The following is a 23,004-nucleotide window of genomic DNA, read 5'->3' as shown; positions in this document are numbered from 1 at the left end:
TATGACAGGTGATGTACCTGTTAAATCTAAAAAAATGAACCGGCATAGTAAATTTATTTCTGATAATGCTGACAATCATTGAATTCTTTTATTATATGGCCAAAAATATAAATTTTATTTTTGGTTCAGTTGAGGGGAGTTTACTGAAAGAATTGGTAAATCATTTGGGAAAAAATGTTTTATAACGTCGAAAAAATAAAAAATTTTGGTGAATTTATTTATAGTCATTTATGTTTATTCATATCAAAATACTTTCAGACAATATGAATTACAAGATTTTTAAATTCAATAAATAACACATTTTTGGCAATAAAATAAAATATCAAGAATTAGAAAATTTAGAACTTAAATTAACAACAAAACAAGATTTCTGAGAAGAATTCATTCCGAAAAATAAATAATATTTATAAGGAATGAGAAGAATAGAACCAACATAAGAAACAATCAAAAATTGATAAAAAAATAAAAAATAAAATGAACAACAGAATTAAATTTTAATAAAGAATTAGAAAAAATAAAAAAGGAATAGCTCCAAAAATAGAGAATGTAATTAAAAAATCTCAAAATAAATGAGTTAAGATTATTATAACAACTAAAATTTATATTGATTAGAAGATTAGTAATTGTAAAAAATTCAGTAATTGTCTATGATGCTGTTTCTGAAAAATATTAGGAAAAAGAATTAAGTAATGTTGTTACTAAAGCAGAATGTACAAGTATTGTAACACAAGTCATTAATTAGGTCATGAAAACATATCTTAATGAAAAGATTAATCAGATTCATAAATACAACCAACAACTGAAAAAAATACTTTACCAAAAAAGAATTAGAAAGCTTTTGTAGATTATTTTCCATAAATGGATTTAACTCCATGCATAAACCGAATAAATAATCTTCAAAATAAATTACGTGACAAACAAATAAATGACTTTTCATTCATGAAAGAGTGAACTAAAATTTCAGCATCTTCAGTATACCTTCAATCATAAGAAAATCATTGTTATAGGCAAAAATAAATATAAAAATTTACCATTTAATGATTTAGATATGCCAATAAGGCTGATAAGTTATATAGAATAAATAATAGCAATTATTTATTGGTGGTACACAATTCATTTGTTTTACATGTAAGATTAATCAATCCTATTAAAAATGTACCAGTAATTTAAAAACAATTTTATTAGGTGAAGTCATCTAAATTTCTTGTCTATATCAATGAATAACCCTACTCACCATTCAGGAAATCATATTTGGTGTCTAAAATATAAAAAAAATTACTGACACATATCATCCAGATAGAGCAACAACAAAAAAGGAAGACAAGGAATTTGTTCAATCTGTAAAGCCAAAAAAGTAAATCTCTCAAAAAAATGTAGGTAATGGGATGCAGTCTGAAGACCCACCCTTTACAAGATAATAATGTTCATGAAGAAATAATATGTGCAAAAAGAAGAAATGTTATTATATTTGGACTAGATTATTTATGGCAAGTTGATTTAGTAAAAAAGTATTTTAGAAATTTAGTAGAAATCTGAAAAATAAATAAAACCTATATATATTTATTAACTGTAATTTATGTTTTTTTTCAAAATATTCTTGGACTACTCCAATTAAAGATATAACTAGCAAAAATGTAATTACGCTTTTGAAAAAAGAACTACAAAAAATTTACATACAAATAATGAAAAAGAATTTTTTTTATAAAGATTTCCTAGAACTTACAAAAAATATAATATTAATCACTATTCAACCTTTACAGCATTAAAAGCATCTGTTGTTGAAAGATTTAATAGAACACTAAAAAAAGAATCATGGAAAAAAATTGCTCTTCAAGAAAATAATAAATATAGGTTAATGCAATTTCTAATTAATTGAGGAATGTAATAATACAAAACATTTGATTATAAAAAAGTGTTCCTCATTTACAACAATAAAAATAAACCAAATTTCTTAAATAGGAGATAAAATTAGAATAAGTAAATTAAGAGGAATTTTTGAAAAAGAAGACACAGCTTATTGGTTAACAGAAATTTTTTAAATTAAAAGCATTAGTTATTCCAATCCAGTTACATATAAGTCGAGAAGAAGTGAAGGAAATTTTTATGAACGAGAACTACAAAAACGAATTTTTCAGATAGGCTTATATATCTTGCAAAAAAAATTTTAAAGAAGAAATCCGATTAAGTTTCATTTAAATGGTTAGGATTTGATAATTCCGATAATAGTTGGCTACCAAAAAATAATGTTATAATATATTTAAAAACTTTAATATTTATAAATGTTAAAAATTTTGTTCTTTATAAAAAAGAGGTATAAATTAATATAAATATTGGAATAGGCTGTTCGTCCTAATCACACTCAATAATCTTTGGGTTTCAAAATTATTCAAGCTGATGGTTCAGATTATCCAATATGTGATGGAAAATGCAATACAATATTAATCAAAAAATGGAAAATCCAGGATGAGGCCAAAAATCACATAAAAAGCATCAATCACAGCAGTTTTTAATTGTCCTGAGGCCAAAAACTGCATAAAAAGCATCAGTCAAATTCAAATTGGATTATTAATTTCCATGTGACTGTTGCAAAACATATTCAATATGCTGTCCACCGTTTTTTGCAACAAACTGAAATCAAGAAACAGCATGTTTCACAACTGATCAAAGTGTTTCCAGAGTTATGCTCAGAATGTGTTGCAGAATGTGTGCCTTCAATGCAGCTAAGTTTGCAATCAGAAGACTGAACACAACATCTTTCACATAGCCCCACAGCCAGAAAGCACACAGATTAAGATCAGGTGATCAGGACAGCCAGGCTGTAGGGAAATAGCAGCTGATAATTCTAGCATTTCCGAAATGGCATTTCAGCAGCTGCTTAACTGGATTTGCAATGTGTGGAGGTTGCATTAAAATGATCCCATCCAAATATCCATGCTGTTGGAGAGCTAGAATGACATGGTTGTGGAAAAGACACTCATAGTGCTTACCAGTGACGATACATGTAACAGGACTGGAAGCACCTCTCTCTTCAAAAACATATGGCCCTATGATAAATGATGCTATAAATCTGCACCACACAGTGATCTTTCCAGGATGAAGTGGTGCTGGTTGATTTGCGTGTGGATTTTCTGTTGCCCATATTCAACAATTCTGTGTGTTGTGGAAGTGGGTTTCATCTGTCCACAAAATCTTCCACGGCTGGTCATTGTCCACTTCCATGTAAGCAAGAAATTCTAAAGCAAAAGTCTCTCTTGCTGGCAGGTCAACAGGAAGCAACTTGTGCACATGGGTAATTTTGAATGGACAGCAAAGAAGGGTGTTTTGTAGGTTTATTATGCACTGTACGTATGGATATGTCCAATGTTTGGGCAATTCTCCGTGCACTACATGTTTGCACACCATCACTCATCTCCTCCTGCATTGCTGTGGCCACTGCTTCCACTGACATTGAATCAATTCATTTCCTTCCTGTACCTGGTTGCACCCCAAAAGAACCTGTGTTTTTGAATTTTGCGAATCATTTTCTCCAGGCCCATGGCAGTCATCGGACCAACACCTATTTTCAAATCCTTCAGAGTCAGGAACTTCTGCAGAGCGATGTATGCACAGTCATCATTCTTGTAATACAGTTTTACAAGCACAGCATGATGCTGCATTGAGACACATAAAGCACCATCTATTGACCAAGAAATCAGTCACAGTAGCGGAAATTTGGCAGTAGTCCTACCTGTGGCAAATTTCATCTACTAACAAGCATTCAGGTCTGAGTGGGAGCATTATTGTGATGCAGTTTCCATGATAGGTTTTGCCTCAATTCTGGTCATTTTCTTTGGATTACTTCACAAAAATGGCCTTACTGATTGTATGACTGTAAGGCAGGAACTCATGATGCACCATCCAATTGTAATTGAAAAAAAAAACAGGTAGAAGAAACTTCACATGTGATCAAGAATGTTGATTTTTTTCAGTCTTCATGTTTCAGGCAGTTTCCAATGGGATGACTGGATCATGGTTTCAATGTTATACATGTACACCCATGTTTAGTCACCTTTTATAATCTCCATTAGAGATTCTGGGTTGCTGTCAACTTCATTCAGTAATTCCTCAGCATTATCTATATGATGCTGGTCTTCGCCAAAATTCAACAAATTTGGAACAAACTTTTCAGTTACACATTTCATGCCCAAAATATCCAAAATCACAGCGTGGTATGAGCCAATGGATAAGCTGACATGAACAACAACTTCTCGGATGGTGATATGGTGAATTTCCAGAACCATTTTCTTTACTTATTCCACATTGTCATCAGTAGTTGATGTGCTAGGGAGACCAAAGTGGTTGTCATCTTCAACATCTTCTCAAACCCTCATTAAACTGTTTATACCACTTGTAAACTGCTGTCTCACTTAAAGCAGATTTGCCAAAAGCCACAGTCAACATTTTGAATGTGGTGCTGCATTTTATTCCATTATCCAAGCAAACTTTCATACAAATTCTTTGAACGATCCTTTTTATAAAGAAAAATTCACCAAGCACTTTAAAGCACTGTCAACAATAAGCCAAATATTCAAAAGAGCTGAAAATGTAAAAGTTCATCAAGAACATGTGTAGCAGCACGATTAAAAAAAATTGGATGCATAAAGACGGCGAAATTAAAACCCTTTGTATGTGTCCAGTGCTGTCAGAACTTCTGGCATGCGCCTCTCTGCTACCATGTCAGGAGAAGCTGAGACAATCATTACCATGTTGATACAGGATGAGGCTCCAGACATTGTTACACTGTATATGTGGATACATGGCTTGCAGCAAGCAAGCAATTTTCTAACTTTAAGTATGTGGTATGGCTGTTTGATTGTGTTCAACTGACGGAACAGTATGTCTGTCCCCTTAGATGTTTGTTGTGCAGTGCTGCTAAGATCCAGCGTGGTGTTATGTCTTCCCTCACAAACCTGTCTATTTCAGTTGTGGGGATGTGAGGAGATATTCCACAAGCTTGAAAAACCATGGTCCAGCTGTTGTCAAATTCCAACACATGTTGGTACACATTTCTCCTTCTTGCATGGGGTGTAACATTATCTCATCATAAACAACAAAAATGCAAAACCAGTTTTTGAAAGAGAAATCTTGAGCATAATCTTTCCTTTATATACAGAATGTAGATGGCATTACTCCTACTTGCTTTGTGCAGTTGTGCAGAAATGCTAATCTTTTGCATACACAAGCATGTAGTATACTTCTTACCAATTTGAAATTTTTAGCATGCCACCTTCATGGTTGTACTATTTTAAGAAACCAGCAGTCTACATTCTTATCACAGTGTACACAGAAGGGATAGTTATAAAGTTTTAATCATTTTGAAAAGGTAAAGCTGCAATCAGGAAATATTGTAAAGGTGTTACATCTTCTCTATGTATTCACCATTCGATGTGTTTTCTTTTGCACTGAAGACCTTGGTGGCAGAAGTCCACAAGTTGGCTGTTCAGGACATCTTCCCCCTAATTCTAGTCTGAAAATTTGGTGCACCATCTCTCCAAGAAGACATTGTCATTTTGCGCTGGGAACCTACCACAGGCAAGCATTTCCTAGTGTTCGTGATTTGGACCATCCACAAAAATAAAACACATCACATCTCATTAAGAGTGTTTTGTGTGGTATAGATAAAGGCAGTAAGATGTGGGTGTGGGACTACCTGGCCTACCAAAGGAGTAAATTGGAATGCTACACCCAGCCCTTTTTGGGGACATTTCCTGACAGTTGCTAAAGATTTGTGTACATTCGTATTGACTTGGTGGGGCCACTATCTCCATCAGATGGATTGTGCTAGCTGTTTACAGCTGTTGGTTTATACAAGTATTTGGCAGAAGCCATTCCTGTCACTGATATTTTAGCCAAGACAATGGCAAAGCCTTTCTTGTGCACACTGTCAGGTTACAGGTAGATAATTTGAGTCAGTTCTACGCCAACATTTAGCTAAGCTGTGGAGGGTGAACCACCATAAAATCACCAGCTACAACCCGCAAAGTAATTGAATAGTGGAAAGATGGCACTGAACCTGGAAGGCAACTACATTGTGTCACAGGGACAAATGTTTACATACAATACCATTGGTTTTACTGGGTTTACACATTGTTTACAAGCCAGACATTGGCATGTCTGTTGCAGAAATGTTATACTGCAAGGAAACCTGCATTCCAGTTGATTTAATGATGTCTACAGCTGTAGGAACTAACACATTGCCAATATTTATCAATCAGTTATGACAAGAGATGACTCAAAAGGGCACAGCTCCAAGAAACAGACATGAAACCTGACTAACTTTGTCCGATCAGATGTTTGTTATCAAGCCACTGTTGTGGCCACTGATGGGCCTCATGAGGTTGTTATGCAGAGACAAACATATAATGGAAATATGCCACAATGGAAAACTCATAGTGGTTTCAATAGACATGGTCAAGGTAGCATATATGCCATCTGGAAATTCCCTAGCCACCAACCAAATGATAACAAAAGCACCAACTACTCCAAAACAAAACCAATGTCAAACTTGCTTCCACCAACACCTCAACAAACAACTATGCAACAGCAAACACTGCAAATGCAAACCCAAGCAGGATGTCAAGTGAGTTTTAAACATCCATACATCCTGAGCACTGAACAGTTTAGGCAGGGAGGCCATTTGGTAGATGATGATGATGCTTGGTTTGTGGGGCACACAACTGCACGGTCATTAGCGCCCATACAAAGTCCCAATTTATACACAGTTCAATTTTTTTCACAGTCCAATCTAGCCACTGTCACGAATGATGAGGATGATGATGAAATGATAAGACAACACAAACACCCAGTCACCAGGCAGAGAAAATCCCCAACCCGCCTGAGAATCGAACCAGGGGTAGGTAGGTAGGTAGAGGTATGCCACTAGACCACGAGCTGTGGACGTGATGGATGATGGTGAATTGATATGGCAGTACTGAAAGCTGAGAGGTTACAACACATTGAAGTACTGCTGTGCTGCTGACATCTTTAATTGTTTACTCTTAGTTTTCTTCTGGAGAGAAGATTAGATGCAGTATTCATTGTTTCACAGCAAGTTATGAATTTTAATAATTAATAAACAATTCAGTATTCCGTAATGTTCTTTTTAGCCTGCATTTAATACAATAAATAAATAGTACTTAATGCTCTACATAAAAAACAAGGATCAAAATAATTTATGGCACTTGAGAATTTTATAAGTGTACTCATGTAAATATTAATATGAGGCATTTCTGGAAAGTAAGTACCTCATTGGAAAAGAACTCATAAAAACATTTTTTTTCAAACCAAAATTTATCTTTAGAAGAAAGAGCATTTCTTAAACTATTTTTCTACCTAGTTGCCACCATTTTTCAGTCATTTGCCTTAGCAGGAGACCAACTTTTCCATACCCACTTCGTAGATAGATGCCTCCAGTGAAGGCAGCTGTTGCTGAATACTATTTTTTGCTTTTCTGCTTGTTGAGTTCCTTTCCAGAGGTGAAATCATCAATATATATATATATGTGCTGGCAGGTCGACAGACACACAAACACCCACAAACATACACACAAAATTCAAGCTTTCGCAACAAACTGTTGCCTCATCAGGAAAGAGGGAAGGAGAGATAAAGACGAAAGGATGTGGGTTTTAAGGGAGAGAGTAAGGAGTCATTCCAATCCTGGGAGTGGAAAGACTTACCTTAGGGGGAAAAAAGACGGGTGTACACTCGCACACACACACATATCCATCCACACGTATACAGACACAAGCAGACATATTTAAAGATAAAGAGTTTGGGCAGAGATGTCAGTCGAGGCAGAAGTGCAGAGGCAAAGACGTTGTTGAATGACAGGTGAGGTATGAGTGGCGGCAACTTGATGGCAATAAGTGGCGGCAATTTCCGCTAATTTCAAGTTGCCGCCACTCATACCTCACCTGTCATTCAACAACATCTTTGCCTCTGCACTTCTGCCTCGACTGACATCTCTGCCCAAACTCTTTGTCTTTAAATATGTCTGCTTGTGTCTGTATATCTGTGGATGGATATGTGTGTGTGTGCGAGTGTACACCCGTCCTTTTTTCACCCTAAGGTAAGTCTTTCCGCTCCTGGGGTTGGAATGACTCCTTACCCTCTCCCTTAAAACCCACATCCTTTCGTCTTTCCCTCTCCTTCCCTCTTTCCTGATGAGGCAACAGTTTGTTGCGAAAGCTTGAATTTTGTGTGTATGTTTGTGTTTGTTTGTGTGTCTGTTGACCTGCCAGCACTTTCATTTGGTAAGTCACATCATCTTTATATATATATATATATTAGGTGGACAGCGGAAAGACACTCTTGGTGGAGTGGGGAGGATTTCATGAAGGATGGTTCTCATTTCAGGGCAGGATCTGAGGAAGTCGTATCCCTGCTGGAGAGCCACATTCAGAGTCTGATCCAGTCCCGGAAAGTATCCTGTCACAAGTGGGGCACTTTTGTGGTTCTTCTGTGGGAGGTTCTGGGTTTGAGAGGATGAGGAAGTGGCTCTGGTTATTTGCTTCTGTACCAGGCCGGGAGGGTAGTTGCGGGATGCGAAAGCTGTTGTCAGGTTGTTGGTAATGGTTCAGGGATTCCAGACTGGAGCAGATTCGTTTGCCACGATGACCTAGGCTGTAGGGAAGGGACCGTTTGATGTGGAATGGGTGGCAGCTGTCATAATGGAGGTACTGTTGCTTGTTGGTGGGTTTGATGTGGATGGACGTGTGAAGCTGGCCATTGGACAGATGGACGTCAACGTCAAGGAAAGTGGCATGGGATTTGGAGTAGGACCAGGTGAATCTGATGGAACCAAAGGAGTTGAGGTTGGAGAGGAAATTCTGGAGTTCTTCTTCACTGTGAGTCCAGATCATGAAGATGCCATCAATAAATCAGTACCAAACTTTGGGTTGGCAGGCCTGGGTAACCAAGAAGGCTTCCTCTAAGCGACCCATGAATAGGTTGGTGTACGAGGGGGCCATCCTGGTAGCCATGGTTGTTCCCTTTAATTGTTGGTATGTCTGGCCTTCAAAAGTGAAGAAGTTGTGGGTCAGGATGAAGCTGGCTAAGGTGATGAGGAAAGAGGTTTTAGGTAGGGTGGCAGGTGATCGGCGTGAAAGGAAGTGCTCCATCGCAGCGAGGCCCTGGACGTGTGGGATATTTGTGTATAAGGAAGTGGCATCAATGGTTACAAGGATGGTTTCTGGGGGTAACAGATTGGGTAAGGATTCCAGGTGTTCGAGAAAGTGGTTGGTGTCTTTGATGAAGGATGGGAGACTGCATGTAATGGGTTGAAGGTGTCTACATAGGCAGAGATACGTTCTGTGGGTGCTTGGTAACCAGTTACAATGCGGCGGCCGGGATGTTTGGGTTTGTGAATTTTAGGAAGTAGGTAGAAGGTAGGAAGGTTTCGGTGGGGTCAGGAGGTTGATGGAGTCAGGTGAAAGGTTTTGTAGGGAGCCTAAGGTTCTGAGGATTCCTTGAAGCTCTGCCTGGACATCAGGAATGGGATTACCTTGGCAAACTTTGTATGTGGTGTTGTCTGAAAGCTGACACAGTCCCTCAGCCACATACTCCCGACGATCAAGTACCACGGTCGTGGAACCCTTGTCCGCCGGAAGAATGACGATGGATATGTCAGCCTTCAGATCACGGATAGCGCAGTTGTGGCTGTCTTCCCTGGTCACATCTTTCTATGAATAGGGCATAGAAAAGTCAGTTTCTCGCAAAGACAAATGTCTGAACAATGGTGGCAACTATGTAGAAAATATGTTTAAGACGTGCTCTTCCTCATAAACACAAATTTTGGTTTGATGAAAAGTCTTTATGATTTTTTTCCAAAGTTATACTAACTTTGTGTACATGTCTCATATTAATGTTTAATGTGTCATCAATTTGGAGCTCATTAGGGACAGAGAACTATCTTAGTTGGGCAAACATGGGAAGGGAAGTCTGTGTTCTTCAGAAGTGATACATAGAAAACACATAAAGCCTAAATCAGAGTGGGCAGATATCATTCAAATATTCAAATATTGTGTTCTTTAAACGCATTATGAAGCCCATCCCCCCCCCCCCCCCCCTGTCAGCAGGAAAATTTAAAATTTGTTTGTATGAACCTTAGTGTTACCCAGAATTTACTTGTGTCATGCTAAATATTTTAATAAATTGTAAAGGTGACTTGTAAGGTATGTTTTTACTTTGCTTTTGCGGTATGTTTCTGCTTTGTAATGTGCCAATGCTTAGACACCTATATCACTTTATTTGACATATGACAGGGAGAATAGTAAGCAGATCATTATTTAGCAGCAAAATGCATGTAATACATTTGACAGTTTCACAGTCTCTTTTCCATTACAAAACATGAAATGCGATTATGCCATCACAAAAATTGACAATGTTTTCATATCCAGTTATACCTGGCTACATTCATGCTGTATATATATATATTTAAAAAAAATGTGAAGTTACTTTCAAAACTTTCCAGAATTTTTTTGAAATGATCTCATCACTACTTACACTTTGATTTTCCAGATTTTGGAGGTCCTATAATTGCCAATTTTATAGGTAAGTTTGGAATATAGCTTTCTTGGTTTATGTACTTCATTGGGTCTTTCATAAACAAATCACAGTTTTCTTTGCTAGCTAAAGAAAAGAAGAAATTGAGAAACATATCAAGTCATGGTGGATCTTTAAAAATTATACTTATTATTTATAAAAAGGAATGGAAAACAAGAATGTAAATTTTCCAGGAAACTTCTCAGAAAAATACTATACAAAGACCATAAAAGAAAAAAATATATTTTTGTAACTGTGTTCATGTGTAGCAAAAAACATTAGTCACTGTATTAAAAATGTAATATAGATACATCATTTTTGTAATGGGTGAAAAGTACAGTGTTCTTAATAGAAGTGCAATTGTAATGACATCATCATTCATTATTTATTCAGTGTAATGCTTTGAAATTTTCTTGAAATATAAATAACACTGCAAGTTTACCATGATGAGTTACACAATACCATGTAAATTTTAAGTGACTCTTTACAAGTTGTTCACTATAATTCAACAAGACTGAAATCTTTGCTTTTAACTCTAAAGAAGATTCTGAGGGGAATAATACCCCAGTTTATGTGCTTGCTGCAATTGGGATAGGCCAGAGTCACTGGAAAACAGTGTCATCAGAAGCAGACATCACTACTTTAATGTGCAGACTGTAGACGCATTTAATCATAGAAGGCAAGGTACAGAAAAATTGCTAATGTGCCTCATTTGGGCCATGCTGCACTCAGCTGTTGAGATCATGAAGAATGTAGGCAGATTATCAATTACATTATGGATCTGTGAGCAACTGCCTGCAGTTCATTTATTAACAATTGGAGCATTCTAAGCCTTGCACCTGCAGTTAGGGATAAGCTGCAGCCTTGCTTCCATATGTGGCAGACATTCAAATACATTACATCATCATGACTGATTTACAGGAAGTTATTCACCAACACTAGATGTAGGATGATAGCCATAAGGCAGCTGAAATGGGACACACATTGAGACTACACACTATTTTGTGAGTGTGCTGAGTAGTTCATTAATAAATTGTTTGTCACCAAAATAAGTGAGTGCTTGGAGAGTGGGAAGAGCAATTTGTTTGATATGATTCAAAACATTATAAAAAGAGTGATTAATGGATTTTCTAGGATGAATACTATGTATGACTGAAATGGATCAAAACAATAAAAGAGATACAAGAGGATGTGGACACAGGGTTAGCCTCTATGGAAACAAGGTTTGATAACATGCATATAAAGTTTTCAGAAATGGAGATATTAAATTAACCCCATGGAATACTGTATAAGAACTTAAGGTTTACAACATGGAGCGTTCAGTAACTGTGTATCAATCTGGACCATTATACAAGAATCAGTAAAATTAAATAATGTGAGTAGGGAAAACTGCAATCATGTGAAAGACATTCATGGTAATTTTAATTGTAGATTAACACATGCTAACACATTTATAACAGGTTGACAGTCTCTGTGCGTAGTGGGACTGTATTGGTGACTAGCATTTACCTTCAGGAAGTGAGAAGTTTAGTGCTACCAGTACACATAAACAACAGTACATAAAACTGCTCTAGCGTTTGGAAATATTATCTTGGGCCTCTTACACTTTATGATCCTCCTACTCTTTCTGATGTCTACCTCTTTATCACTGTTTCCCTTCACTCACATCACAGGTGGACTTCTCTCATTCTAGCGACCTGACTGACAATATCTTCCTCTTTAACATCCTCGACCTAAACTCCCCATCACCTACTTGTGGCTCCAAGGAAGGAACTAATAATTTTAAAAGCTATTGTGCTTTAATGTACTTTTGTATGTGTACATAATTACAAACAGCACATTTTCAGGACTGAGTGACTGCGTACATATTTTAACCACATGAAATATAAATATAGACTTACTAACCCATGATTACAGCTATAAAGAGCTACATCTTGTACTAGATGAATTCAGTCTGACTCCACTCATTCATGAGACAGCTACAGAAATTGGCAACAGCAAAAAATGTCTGGATAACATTATAACAAACAAGAGCAATCTTCCCTACAAAACAGCTGTTTTAAAGCTAGCTATACATGACCACCAGGCATTTACAATTGGAGGCCTATTTTTGTCACTAAAAAGAAAAACTACATGAGCAAAGAATCATGTATGAGGGTCATTTCAAACTAAATTGAACAGGCTGCTGATGCTGACTGAATCAAAATTTCATATGAATACAATGGGAGATGGGGATTACTAGACACTGTCTACACCTGAGTAGGAGAGGGAAGACAGGCTGGCTCAGCTTCTTACTCAAAATGTGTGGTGGCCTCCTTTACACAGAGTAAGATCCCAGTGATTAATGTTGTCAGGTACCTTGTTTTGGTTAGAATCAGAACACTGTTACGAAAGGAGTTAAAATAAGGGAAAAGCCCAACAAAATGCTTAAGAATGACCAGAAAAGTAAAGCTAGCTTACTTAATTAGAATTTTAGAGGATTCAGTAATAAAGTAGAACAGTCTTGTGAGTGTCTACAAGACTGAGAGTTCTGAAACAATACATGGTCTGTTCAAAAAAATTATGAAGCCTTCATAATCTTGCACCAATGATGTGTTGAAGTGAAATGTGGTTGGTGTCACTGCTGGAAGTTTCACTGTTGTACGTCTGTTAGGTTTTGTTATACTAAGTAAACTGTTGCGTCACACAGTTCATGAATTTTGAGATGGCAGAGTTAGAGGAGCAATGTGTCTGCATAAAAAGAAAAATTTTACAGAGACACACCAAATGATGTCAAAAACCTACAGTCATGAGAGCTTAAGCCATACTTGGTGTTACGAATGGCTGACATTGTTTAAAAATGGCCGGTTGGAAATTCAAATGGCCCCCGTTCAGGCCATCCTTTGACGTCTGCTGATGACACTCATGTCAGAAATGTCAACAAAATTATGCATGCCAATCAAAGACCAACTGTCCAGAAGAGTGCAGAAGATTGTAACATTTCAGTTGGATCATGTCACAAAATCCTGACACAGCAGCTTGGAGTGTCTCATCTTGCTGTCAAGTTTTTTCCATGGCTCACAACTCAAGACCAGAAAGACCTTTGACTAGTAATCTGTGAAGAGCTTTTGGAACATGAAAATGAGGACAAGATGTTTTTTAATAGAACCATAATTGGTGATGAGATGTGGTTCTAGGGTTAAGATGTTGAGGCCAAGGTTCCATCTTCACAATGGGTCAGGAAAGATTCTTCATGACCAAAAAAAAGCTCATCAGGTTAGGTCAAATGTCAGAGTCCTGCTAATAGTTTACTGATGATGGTATTGAGTTGTTTTGTGACTCCTGCAAGGACATATGAGAAGGAAAGATCCTGAAATGGGGTGAGACAATTCATGGCTCTTGCATCGCAATAATGCACCCACACATTCACCCCTGTTGGTGCATGACTGTTGCATAGAAAATGAAATCACTGTGCTGCCTCATCATCTGTACTCTCCAGACTTACCATTGCTGCCTATTTTTTATTTCCATTGTTGAACACCCCCACTGAAAGGACAAAAATTTGCAACAATAGATGAGATAAAAGAACATTTGCAGATGGTGCTTCATGCAATCTGGCAAGAGGCATACCAAGACTGCTTCTGGAAGTGGAAACAGCATTGTGAGCAGCATATAAATTGTGGAGGAGAGTATTTCGAAGGAGATCATGTGCAATGGGTAAAAGTGAAGCTTAGAAAATTTTTGTGGACAAAGTTCTGGAATTTCTTGAACAGACATCATAGACATCCTGTGCCTGTCTCAGCACCACATAACTACAAGGTTATACAAGTTGAATATAATACATTACCTTCTAGTTTATTACTCATGTTGGACTAATATTGGAAAAGGAGGGGTTGTTATATATATTGAGGCAGAGCACACTGGGAAATTTTGAACTGTTTATGAAATGCAGACATGGATTCCTTACTATGTTGTCTATCAGACAGCAGTAATCAGTTAATGGTCTAAGGTGATTTCAATGTAGGTTTTCTAAAGGGCTCTAATAGGAAAAATGAAGTTTCAAGCTTATAAGGATCCTCCAATTTTATCTCAGTAACTAAATTTCCATTTTGGTCAGATAAAGACAGTAGGAATCCAACTGATAATATTTTCTTTGATGAAGATCAAAGCAAGATAACAACTGTATACTCAGTAACAAATGTCCTCTCTGACTATGATGTACAATTAGTTAAGGTAAGAAAGATAGTACTTTCCAGTGTAAACACTCCTCAGTGGAAATCAGTGTGTGAATGACTCCAGGACAAATGTTATTAAATATAGTTTATAAGAAACGATCTTGAATGAAATTTATAAGGAGCAAAGTACTGAAATAAAATTTAAACTATTCCATGATGAATTCATATCATTATATGACAATAGCTTCCTACATAAGATAACAGAAAGGACAGTTATGCACACCTTAAAACCAATAGGCTCATCATAAATTCTGAAAAAACTGTGGCAGTTAACTTCCACACCACACAAAACCGTCATCCTGCAAACTCTGTCTTCACTATTGAAGGAAAAAATATGTCAAAGGTCAGTCACAAAATCTGTAGGCATTCATGTTCAGGCAAATCTGTAGTACGACGTGCACCTAAACAATTTAAATAACAGAATACAAGCTTCTCATCAGTGCTGACAATGTACCATTGTGATATAAAGTCAGTACTTCTGTACAGAATAATTTTTTGGGGAATCCCACAAATTCTACAAAAATATTTAAAATACAGAAAAAGATTAACAGGGTGATAAAAATAGCTAAATGCAAGGATTCCTATAAACCCCTTTTTAAAACTATCAAAATATTGCCTCTGCCTTGCTTGTATATATACAAAATGCTAATTTTTGCAAAAGGGAGCATCTTCAAAAAGGGAAATCTCTTCAGTCACAACTATGATATACACACTCATGAAACTAGGCAGAAGGTGAACCTACATATGAACACAGTAAATACAAACTTATGCAGAATAGGAGTGTATCATACTGGAGCTATGTTATATAACCATTTGCCTTCTTACCTAAAATGCTTACTAACATTGAATGTATTTAAAATAAAGTTTAAACAGTTCTTGCTTGACCACTGCTTCTATTCTTCGTCTGAATTTATGGAACATCATAATAAGTAAACCTCATTTATCAAATTTTACTTATTGTCAATTCATAATATAGTTTACATTGTGTTTATCATGTTATCTCACTTAATAACTGCTATTGTCACATGGAGAATCAATGTAGTCCACCAACCTACATTATTACGCATTTTGATTATGTCAACAATGTAGTCAAAATAACAACTGTATTGTAAATTAACTAGGTTTACCACTGTCCTTGCCGGCCACGGTGGTCTCGCAGTTCTAGGCGCGCAGTCCGGAACCGTGCGACCGCTATGGTCGCAGGTTCGAATCCTGCCTCGGGCATGGATGTGTGTGATGTCCTTAGGTTAGTTAGGTTTAAGTAGTTCTAAGTTCTAGGAGACTGATGACCACAGCAGTTGAGTCCCATAGTGCTCAGAGCCATTTTGAACCACTGTCCTATATCACATGTACAAACAATGTACTAAAATGATTCTTGGACAAATACAAAAATATTAAGGTTTTTTCACAATACTTTTCATATATGGAGTGTTGGAAAATTTATTATTAAAGTACCTCCTTATGTGCTGTAACTAATCTAATCTTGCCCTCACAATCTCTGTAGGAAAGGGAAAGGGATTGTAGCATAGTCTAGACTCATCATTTTAAGCTGATTCCTGAAACTTTGTAAGTAGGCTTTCTCGGGATACTTTACATCTATCTTCAACAGTCTACAAGTTCAGCTTCTTCACCACTGCTGTGACACTCTTCCATGGATCAAACAAACCTGTGTCCATTTGTACTGTCCTTCACTGTATACATTCAATATTTCCTATGTGTCCCACACACTTGAGCCATATCCCAGGATGCTTTACATGAGTAATTTGTATGTAGTTTACTTTGTAAACTTTTTGCATTTCCCCACTATTTTACCAAGAAACTTAGGTCTGCTAGATGCTTCGCCCATGACGTAGCCTATGACATCATTCCACTTCATATCCCTCCAAAGTTTTACACCCACATATTTGCATGAATTGACAATTGTAACTGTGAATCATTGATATTATAATCATACGCTACTACATTTTTTAATTTGTGAAGCACACACTTTTACATTTCTGAAAATCTAAAGCAAGCCACCAGTCTTTGCCCCACTTAGAAATATTATCATCTGAAATTAGTCAGAGGTTACAATCAATATTGTGCAAAAGATCTTTAGCATACAAAATGATCAGTAAGTGTCCTAAACACCCCTGGGGCACACCTGAGGTCACATCTACATCTGTTGATGACTCTCCATCCAAGATAACTTAGTGTGTCCTCCTTACCAAAAAATCCACAACCCAGTCATAACTATTGCTTGGTACCTCAAATGAACAAACTTTGACAATAAGTGTATATATGATTCCAAGTCAAATGCTTTATGGGAATCAATATACATTCCATCAACCTAACCACCTTGATCCAAGGCTTTCAGTGTGTCCTGTGAGAAAAGTGTGAGTTGGGCGCCACATGATTGTCTTTTTCGTAAATCATGCTGGTTGGCATGGATGAAGTCATACTATTCAAGATTTCTTATTATGTTTGAGCACAGAATATGATCTAAGGCTCTACAACAAATAATGTCAAGGATATTGGATGCTAGTTTTGTGGATCACTTCTACAATTCTTCTTGTAAACAGGTGTTACCTGCTCTTTCTTCCAACTTCTGGACACTATCTTTTATTCAAGGTATCTGAGTTAGATATAGATAAAATAAGTGCTAATTCTGTCACATATTTAGTGTAGAATTTGATAGGGATTCCATCAACCCTGGAGCTTCATTCTGTTTTTTTTTTTTTTTTTTTTTTTTTTTTTTTTTTTTTTTTTTTTTTTTTTTTAACCTGAGACGCCAATTCACTAAAAGCTCCTGTCTTGTCCTGAATGTCTCAAGTTCCTCACTGAGATATGAAACTAATGCTTTTTTATCTCATTTACTGAATGTATATATCTCTACACTTGTTTCAGTTGGCCTTTATACTTTGGTAATCATCGTTGCTACAACCAGCGCATTATGGTCACTGATATCAGTTTTGATGTGGACAATCTCAAAGAGGTCAGGTACACGTGTTGCCATTTGGTCTAATACATTTCCATCATGAGTGGGGTTTCGAATCATTGTAGCATTACATGGGTAATCGTCTGAGTAGCCCACAAAATCTTTAAGCAGTAACCTTGTCGGTATGTCCATTAAAGTCAGATATACTTTGTGTCACATGAGAGTAGGAGAATCAAAACAGGTACTAATGTGTGACGTCATCCCAAGTCGAGATTTTTTTGTAGTGCAATCTTTGCTGAGCGATTGACACTGTACAAGAATCAATAGGTAATGAGTTTTTTTTGACATAGCAGATCACAATGCTGCATTATGCATGATTTTTTTCTTTGAAAAAGATAATATCTTCTTAGTTGTTCAAGTGCGCAGACAAGTTGTAATCGAGCACGGGTCTTCTTTAATTTTAAATAATTGACCTAAAACTGATAATCCATAATCTGGAGTTGGTTTGGAAAACATTCTAGAGAGCCATGGCCAAACTTTCTTATAAATATATTGCATGTGGACTTTGAAATAACGACACGAATTTTGAGATACACAGTAGGCTATCGCACGTTATAGTCGCATGAAGGATTAATTGATACTCCCCATATATTCTTGACATTAACTTGGTAATAATTATTAAACTATTATTGGAGGTTACAGTAGTTGTTCTTGGTGCTTACAGTAAATGGGGTTTGATTTACTGTTTGAATACAACATATATTTACTGTTTTAATATGACATATATTAATCATGGAGTAGTTAATTGATTGATACTTTGGTTAGCAACGAATAAACAGATTCTAATGGAATTACCAGAACGATCATTCCAATCATTGGTGACCTCTACACACACACTAGAAAACTAACTATGCTCGTTTTGAATGACATTTGGAATGGATGAGTTTTGTTTCAGCTCCTTTGGAACAATAAACTTCATCTGAAGTTGAAACTTTATAAACTGTGTCGTGTTCCTTCAGTTCAGTAGATCTATAAAAATTATAGTCTACACTACAATTTTCACCCTTTGGAAAAGAGAGCACTTACCTTTTTTAGAGAAATGTTTCAGCTTTAGTCATCAATCTTCCCAAAATGAAGATAAGGGTGACACTCACAAACAGCACTATGTCATTGTGATCAACCACATATGTACCCCCTTCTCCCTCCCTTTTGTTGAAAAGCCTGGGTTGTAGCCATGGTACAATGAAGGAAAAATGAAGAGGGCATGGACAGCCGAGGAGAAAAGAAGAAAATGATGATGAGAGAGCAAGAGAGAGAAAGAAGGAGAGGGGAGGTCACATCTGGCGCCCAACAAGTTGGCCTGAGTATATTGCAGCACAGGAGACATCTGGCCACAATGTCTAACTTCTCAGGGACCGACCAAATAAGTACTCGTTAATGAAATGCAAGACCCGCAGGTATGAGTAGAGTAGTGAATTGAAACCCATTATTGTATTCTTTTGTGTGTGTTGTCACAACATCAGTAGCAGCAGTGTGTTGGGAGATTTAATTTGTGAAAATGCTTACTTGAAGAAAAAGAGATTTGAATAAGAGTAAGAAAAACATGGGCGTAGGGAGTAGTGATAATGAAACTGAACCTGTGCCACGGGGTGAGGCATTTCAGGAATTAAATGTGGGACAGATATTGCATGAGCTAAGAGAGGGGAGCCATGAAATATCAGATGTGGGAGAGATAGAACCATAAGCACCGTGTTTGGGTGAAAGTGATGTGCATGATACTGAAACAGATAGGGAGACAGGTGCCGCAGCCAGTGGCCCAAGTGAAGTAAATGTGCCCACCAACATGGTAATGGACAGGGACACTAAGATATTTGATTTGTTGGTGGCACTAAACACAGACATGATTTCACTGAAAACAGATATGAGTTCATTGAAAATGGATGTGGGTTCACTGAACACAGACATGGGTTCACTGAAAATGGAAATGGGTTCCCTAAATGAGAAGTTTGAGGAATTACAACTTAATTGGGAAGGACAATTAAATGCTAAGTTCAAAGAATTTGAAACAAAAGTATCTAATATGAAGATGGTATCTGTTTTTTTCATACATGTCCAAAAGAACAGATACCATCTCCATATAGTTAAGGCTAACTGGCCATTGACCTTCTTCCTCTATGCTGGATGCACACACATTGCCTGAACTCTTACGGGACTGGGTAAGATTGTCTGCGGTGAGTAATGACTCTAATGGGCAGGGGCATAATGAATGTAGTGTGTGGACATTAAGTTGGGAATGTGGGTCTCATGGGGAGTGGGCAAGGAATAAATCCCTGCAGTTGCACTGTCCTCTGTGCCCTGGGTGCCTCAGATGGATAGAGCGTCTGCCATGTAAGCAGGAAATCCCAGGTTCGAGTCCCGGTCATGGCACACATTTTCAGCTGTCCCCGTTGATGTATATCAACGCCTGTCAACAGCATAGGGTCTTGATTTAATTATTATATCAAAGGTATCCAAGGATTCAATGAATTACATTTTGAACTTGTGGGGAAAATCAATGAAATAGGCAATAAATGTGATATTATTTCTCAAGTGCATATCGATTTATCAAATAGAGTCAGTAATTGTGAAAGTAGTTGTCTGAAAACTGGTGTACAGATCGAGAATCTGTCTGCAAAAATAACAGATTTCAAAACAACAAAAAAACTTGTAAGGGTATTGGCAAGTATTTAAAGGAACAAACTTCAAAATTGGAGGAAGATCTTAACGAATGGACTGAGGTTAAAAATAATTGTGAATTGAATTGTGAATTGTGGTTTACTAGTCTCATAATGTACATAATCTAAATCATTTGATTCAGGTACAGGAGACACGTCAAAATTTTGGTAAAGTTTTACCATATACATACAACACCGGATTTTAACAAATGGTACTATAACAATAATGCAATATAAAAATACACATACAATAAAAAACTAACAATTACAACTGATTTTAACAAATGGTATCATAATAATAATACAATTTTGTTACACATACAATAAAAGACTAACAATTAATTACCCCTTGCCTCTATGAATTCTTCTACTGAATAGTGGCATTTCTCCCACAGAATCTGCTGTAGCCTTATTTTTAGACTCTCTGGCTCTATATTAAATATATTTTTGCCCATTAGCTTGTTATATATTGTCTTCCCCACATGCTGTGGAGTTCGTGCATATAATTTCAAATGATGTGTGGGTAACATAAAATTATTTTTATTTCTTGTGTTGTATGTGTGGTTAAAATGATTTTCCTCAAATAATGTTTTTCTGCTGTGTACGAAGATTATAATTTCATAATTGTTTATGGAGGAAACTGTTAGGATTTGCAGGTTCTGAAATAATGGGCGACAAGATTCTGTTTGTTGTGCACTACACATGTATCTTATAATTTTCTTTTGCAGTTTCAGTATTCGAGATACACTACTTGCATTTCCTCAGAAAATGATACCATACCTAATGACAGATTCAAAATAACTATGATATGCTATTTTTCGTGTACTCATGTCAGTAAAGGTTGCTAGTATTTGCGTTGCAAATGCAAAGCTGCTTAATTTATTTGATAGGAACTCAATATGTGTACTCCAGTTTAAGTTGTTGTCCACATTTAGTGCTAGGAATTTGACTGTGTTAACTTCTTCCATAAGATGATTGTGATGGTGTATTTTAAGATCCACACATTCCAAATGTTTGGTTTTGAAATGTACCATATACGTTTTTGCAATGTTCAGTTTCAAACCATTCAATTCAATTTTTATTATCACATAACATGCCCTATACAATCAAAGATTGTGACATAGGTGACTTGTCAGTTTTACACTATATATAACAATACTAAAAATAGACAATAAACTGATAATATATATGGTGTAACATCTTAAAAGAGGTATTTTAATTACAATTATAATGCATTGTTGCCATTCATGAAATCTTCTACACTATAGTAACAAAATCTTTCAGATACTTTTCCAGGTCTCTTTTGGTACCTTTTACATTTGGGTCATCCATATATTTCCATATTTTATTTACAAATTCCATGCCCATATAGTATGGGATTTTTCATACGATTTTAAATGGTGGGTAGGTAACATGTAGCTTGTTCTATGTTTAGTATCATATTGATGCAAGAAGAAGTTGCCCTCAAAAAGTTGTGGGTTTCTTTTTGTGAAAGTGAGAATTTCATAGATGTATATGCTTGGAATGCTCATTAGATCCAGTTTTACAAATAAAGGTTTGCAATGTTGCTTTGGTTTTGCTCCCACTATTGCTCAGATGATTCTTTTTTGTAGTCTAAAAGCTCTAAGTAAATTTGTTTTTTCAGACCCCCAGAAAATTATGCTATACCTAATGACTGAAACAAAATATGCATTATATACGGTATTTCTTACAGCTAAATCAGTAATACTATACAAGATATTCATAATATATACAAGGCTATTCAGTCAACCCAGTATGTTGTACACATGGTGACTCCATAACAGGTTTTTATTGACTAACATGCCAAGGAATTTGACACAGTCTGCAGTCTCTAATTTTTTGTCCCTATACCTTATTTCACTTATAGACTGTGCAGATTGTTTTGTGGTAAAATGAACAATTTCCGTTTTTGTAAAATTTAATGTCGAGTTATAGTTTTTTAACCCATGCCTCCACTTTCCCAAGTGTTTGTTCAATATGACGAATTAGGTCTACCTCATTTTTACAACAGACTACAGCTGTTGAGTCATCTGCATAGAGGATAGTATCAGACTGGACCTGACATGGCATATCATTAATATAATATAGAAAAAGCAGTGGCCCTAATATTGAACCTTGTGGAACACCTAACTGAGTGTTTTTCAAGCCAGAGAGAAATTTCTTGCCGTTGATGTTAATAAGTACTCTTTGTTTTCTGTTTGCCAAGCATGATGACATCCAAATGAGAGATTTGCCTTGAAAACCATAGCGTGCCAATTTTTGGAGAAGAAAGGTCATGATTTACTGTGTCGAAGGCTTTGGACAGGTCACAAAAGATGCCTGACACACACATTCTATCATCAAGACATCTGCTGACTTTTGTGACTAATTCATTTATTGCATGGATTGTGCTGGAGCCTTTTCTGAAACCATATTGATTGCCTAAGATAATTCTGTTAGATGAATTGTGATTTTCGATCTGATCACATGCAGCTCTTTCAAATATTTTTGAGAAAATTGGTAACAGTGAGATTGGCCTATAGTTGCCCAATTCATCTTGTTTGCTTTTTTTATGTAT

General features: G+C 36.4%; 1 protein-coding gene across 1 annotated transcript in view; it reads right to left on the bottom strand.

The window, feature by feature from the left end:
* The window catches only part of LOC126412926 (adenylate kinase 9-like), a 443,130-nt gene that overhangs the window by 109,754 nt on the left and 310,372 nt on the right, over nt 1–23,004 (bottom strand). The window contains exon 9 of the mRNA XM_050082814.1: nt 10,543–10,668. Coding sequence (XP_049938771.1) covers nt 10,543–10,668 — 126 coding nt within the window. The remainder of the gene's footprint in view (nt 1–10,542; nt 10,669–23,004) is intronic.

The sequence above is a fragment of the Schistocerca serialis genome, chromosome 7, assembly GCF_023864345.2.
Source record: "Schistocerca serialis cubense isolate TAMUIC-IGC-003099 chromosome 7, iqSchSeri2.2, whole genome shotgun sequence".
NCBI lineage: Eukaryota > Metazoa > Arthropoda > Insecta > Orthoptera > Acrididae > Schistocerca > Schistocerca serialis.
Note: the sequence above shows the minus strand (reverse complement) of the source record. Positions and strands in the feature narration are given on the sequence as shown.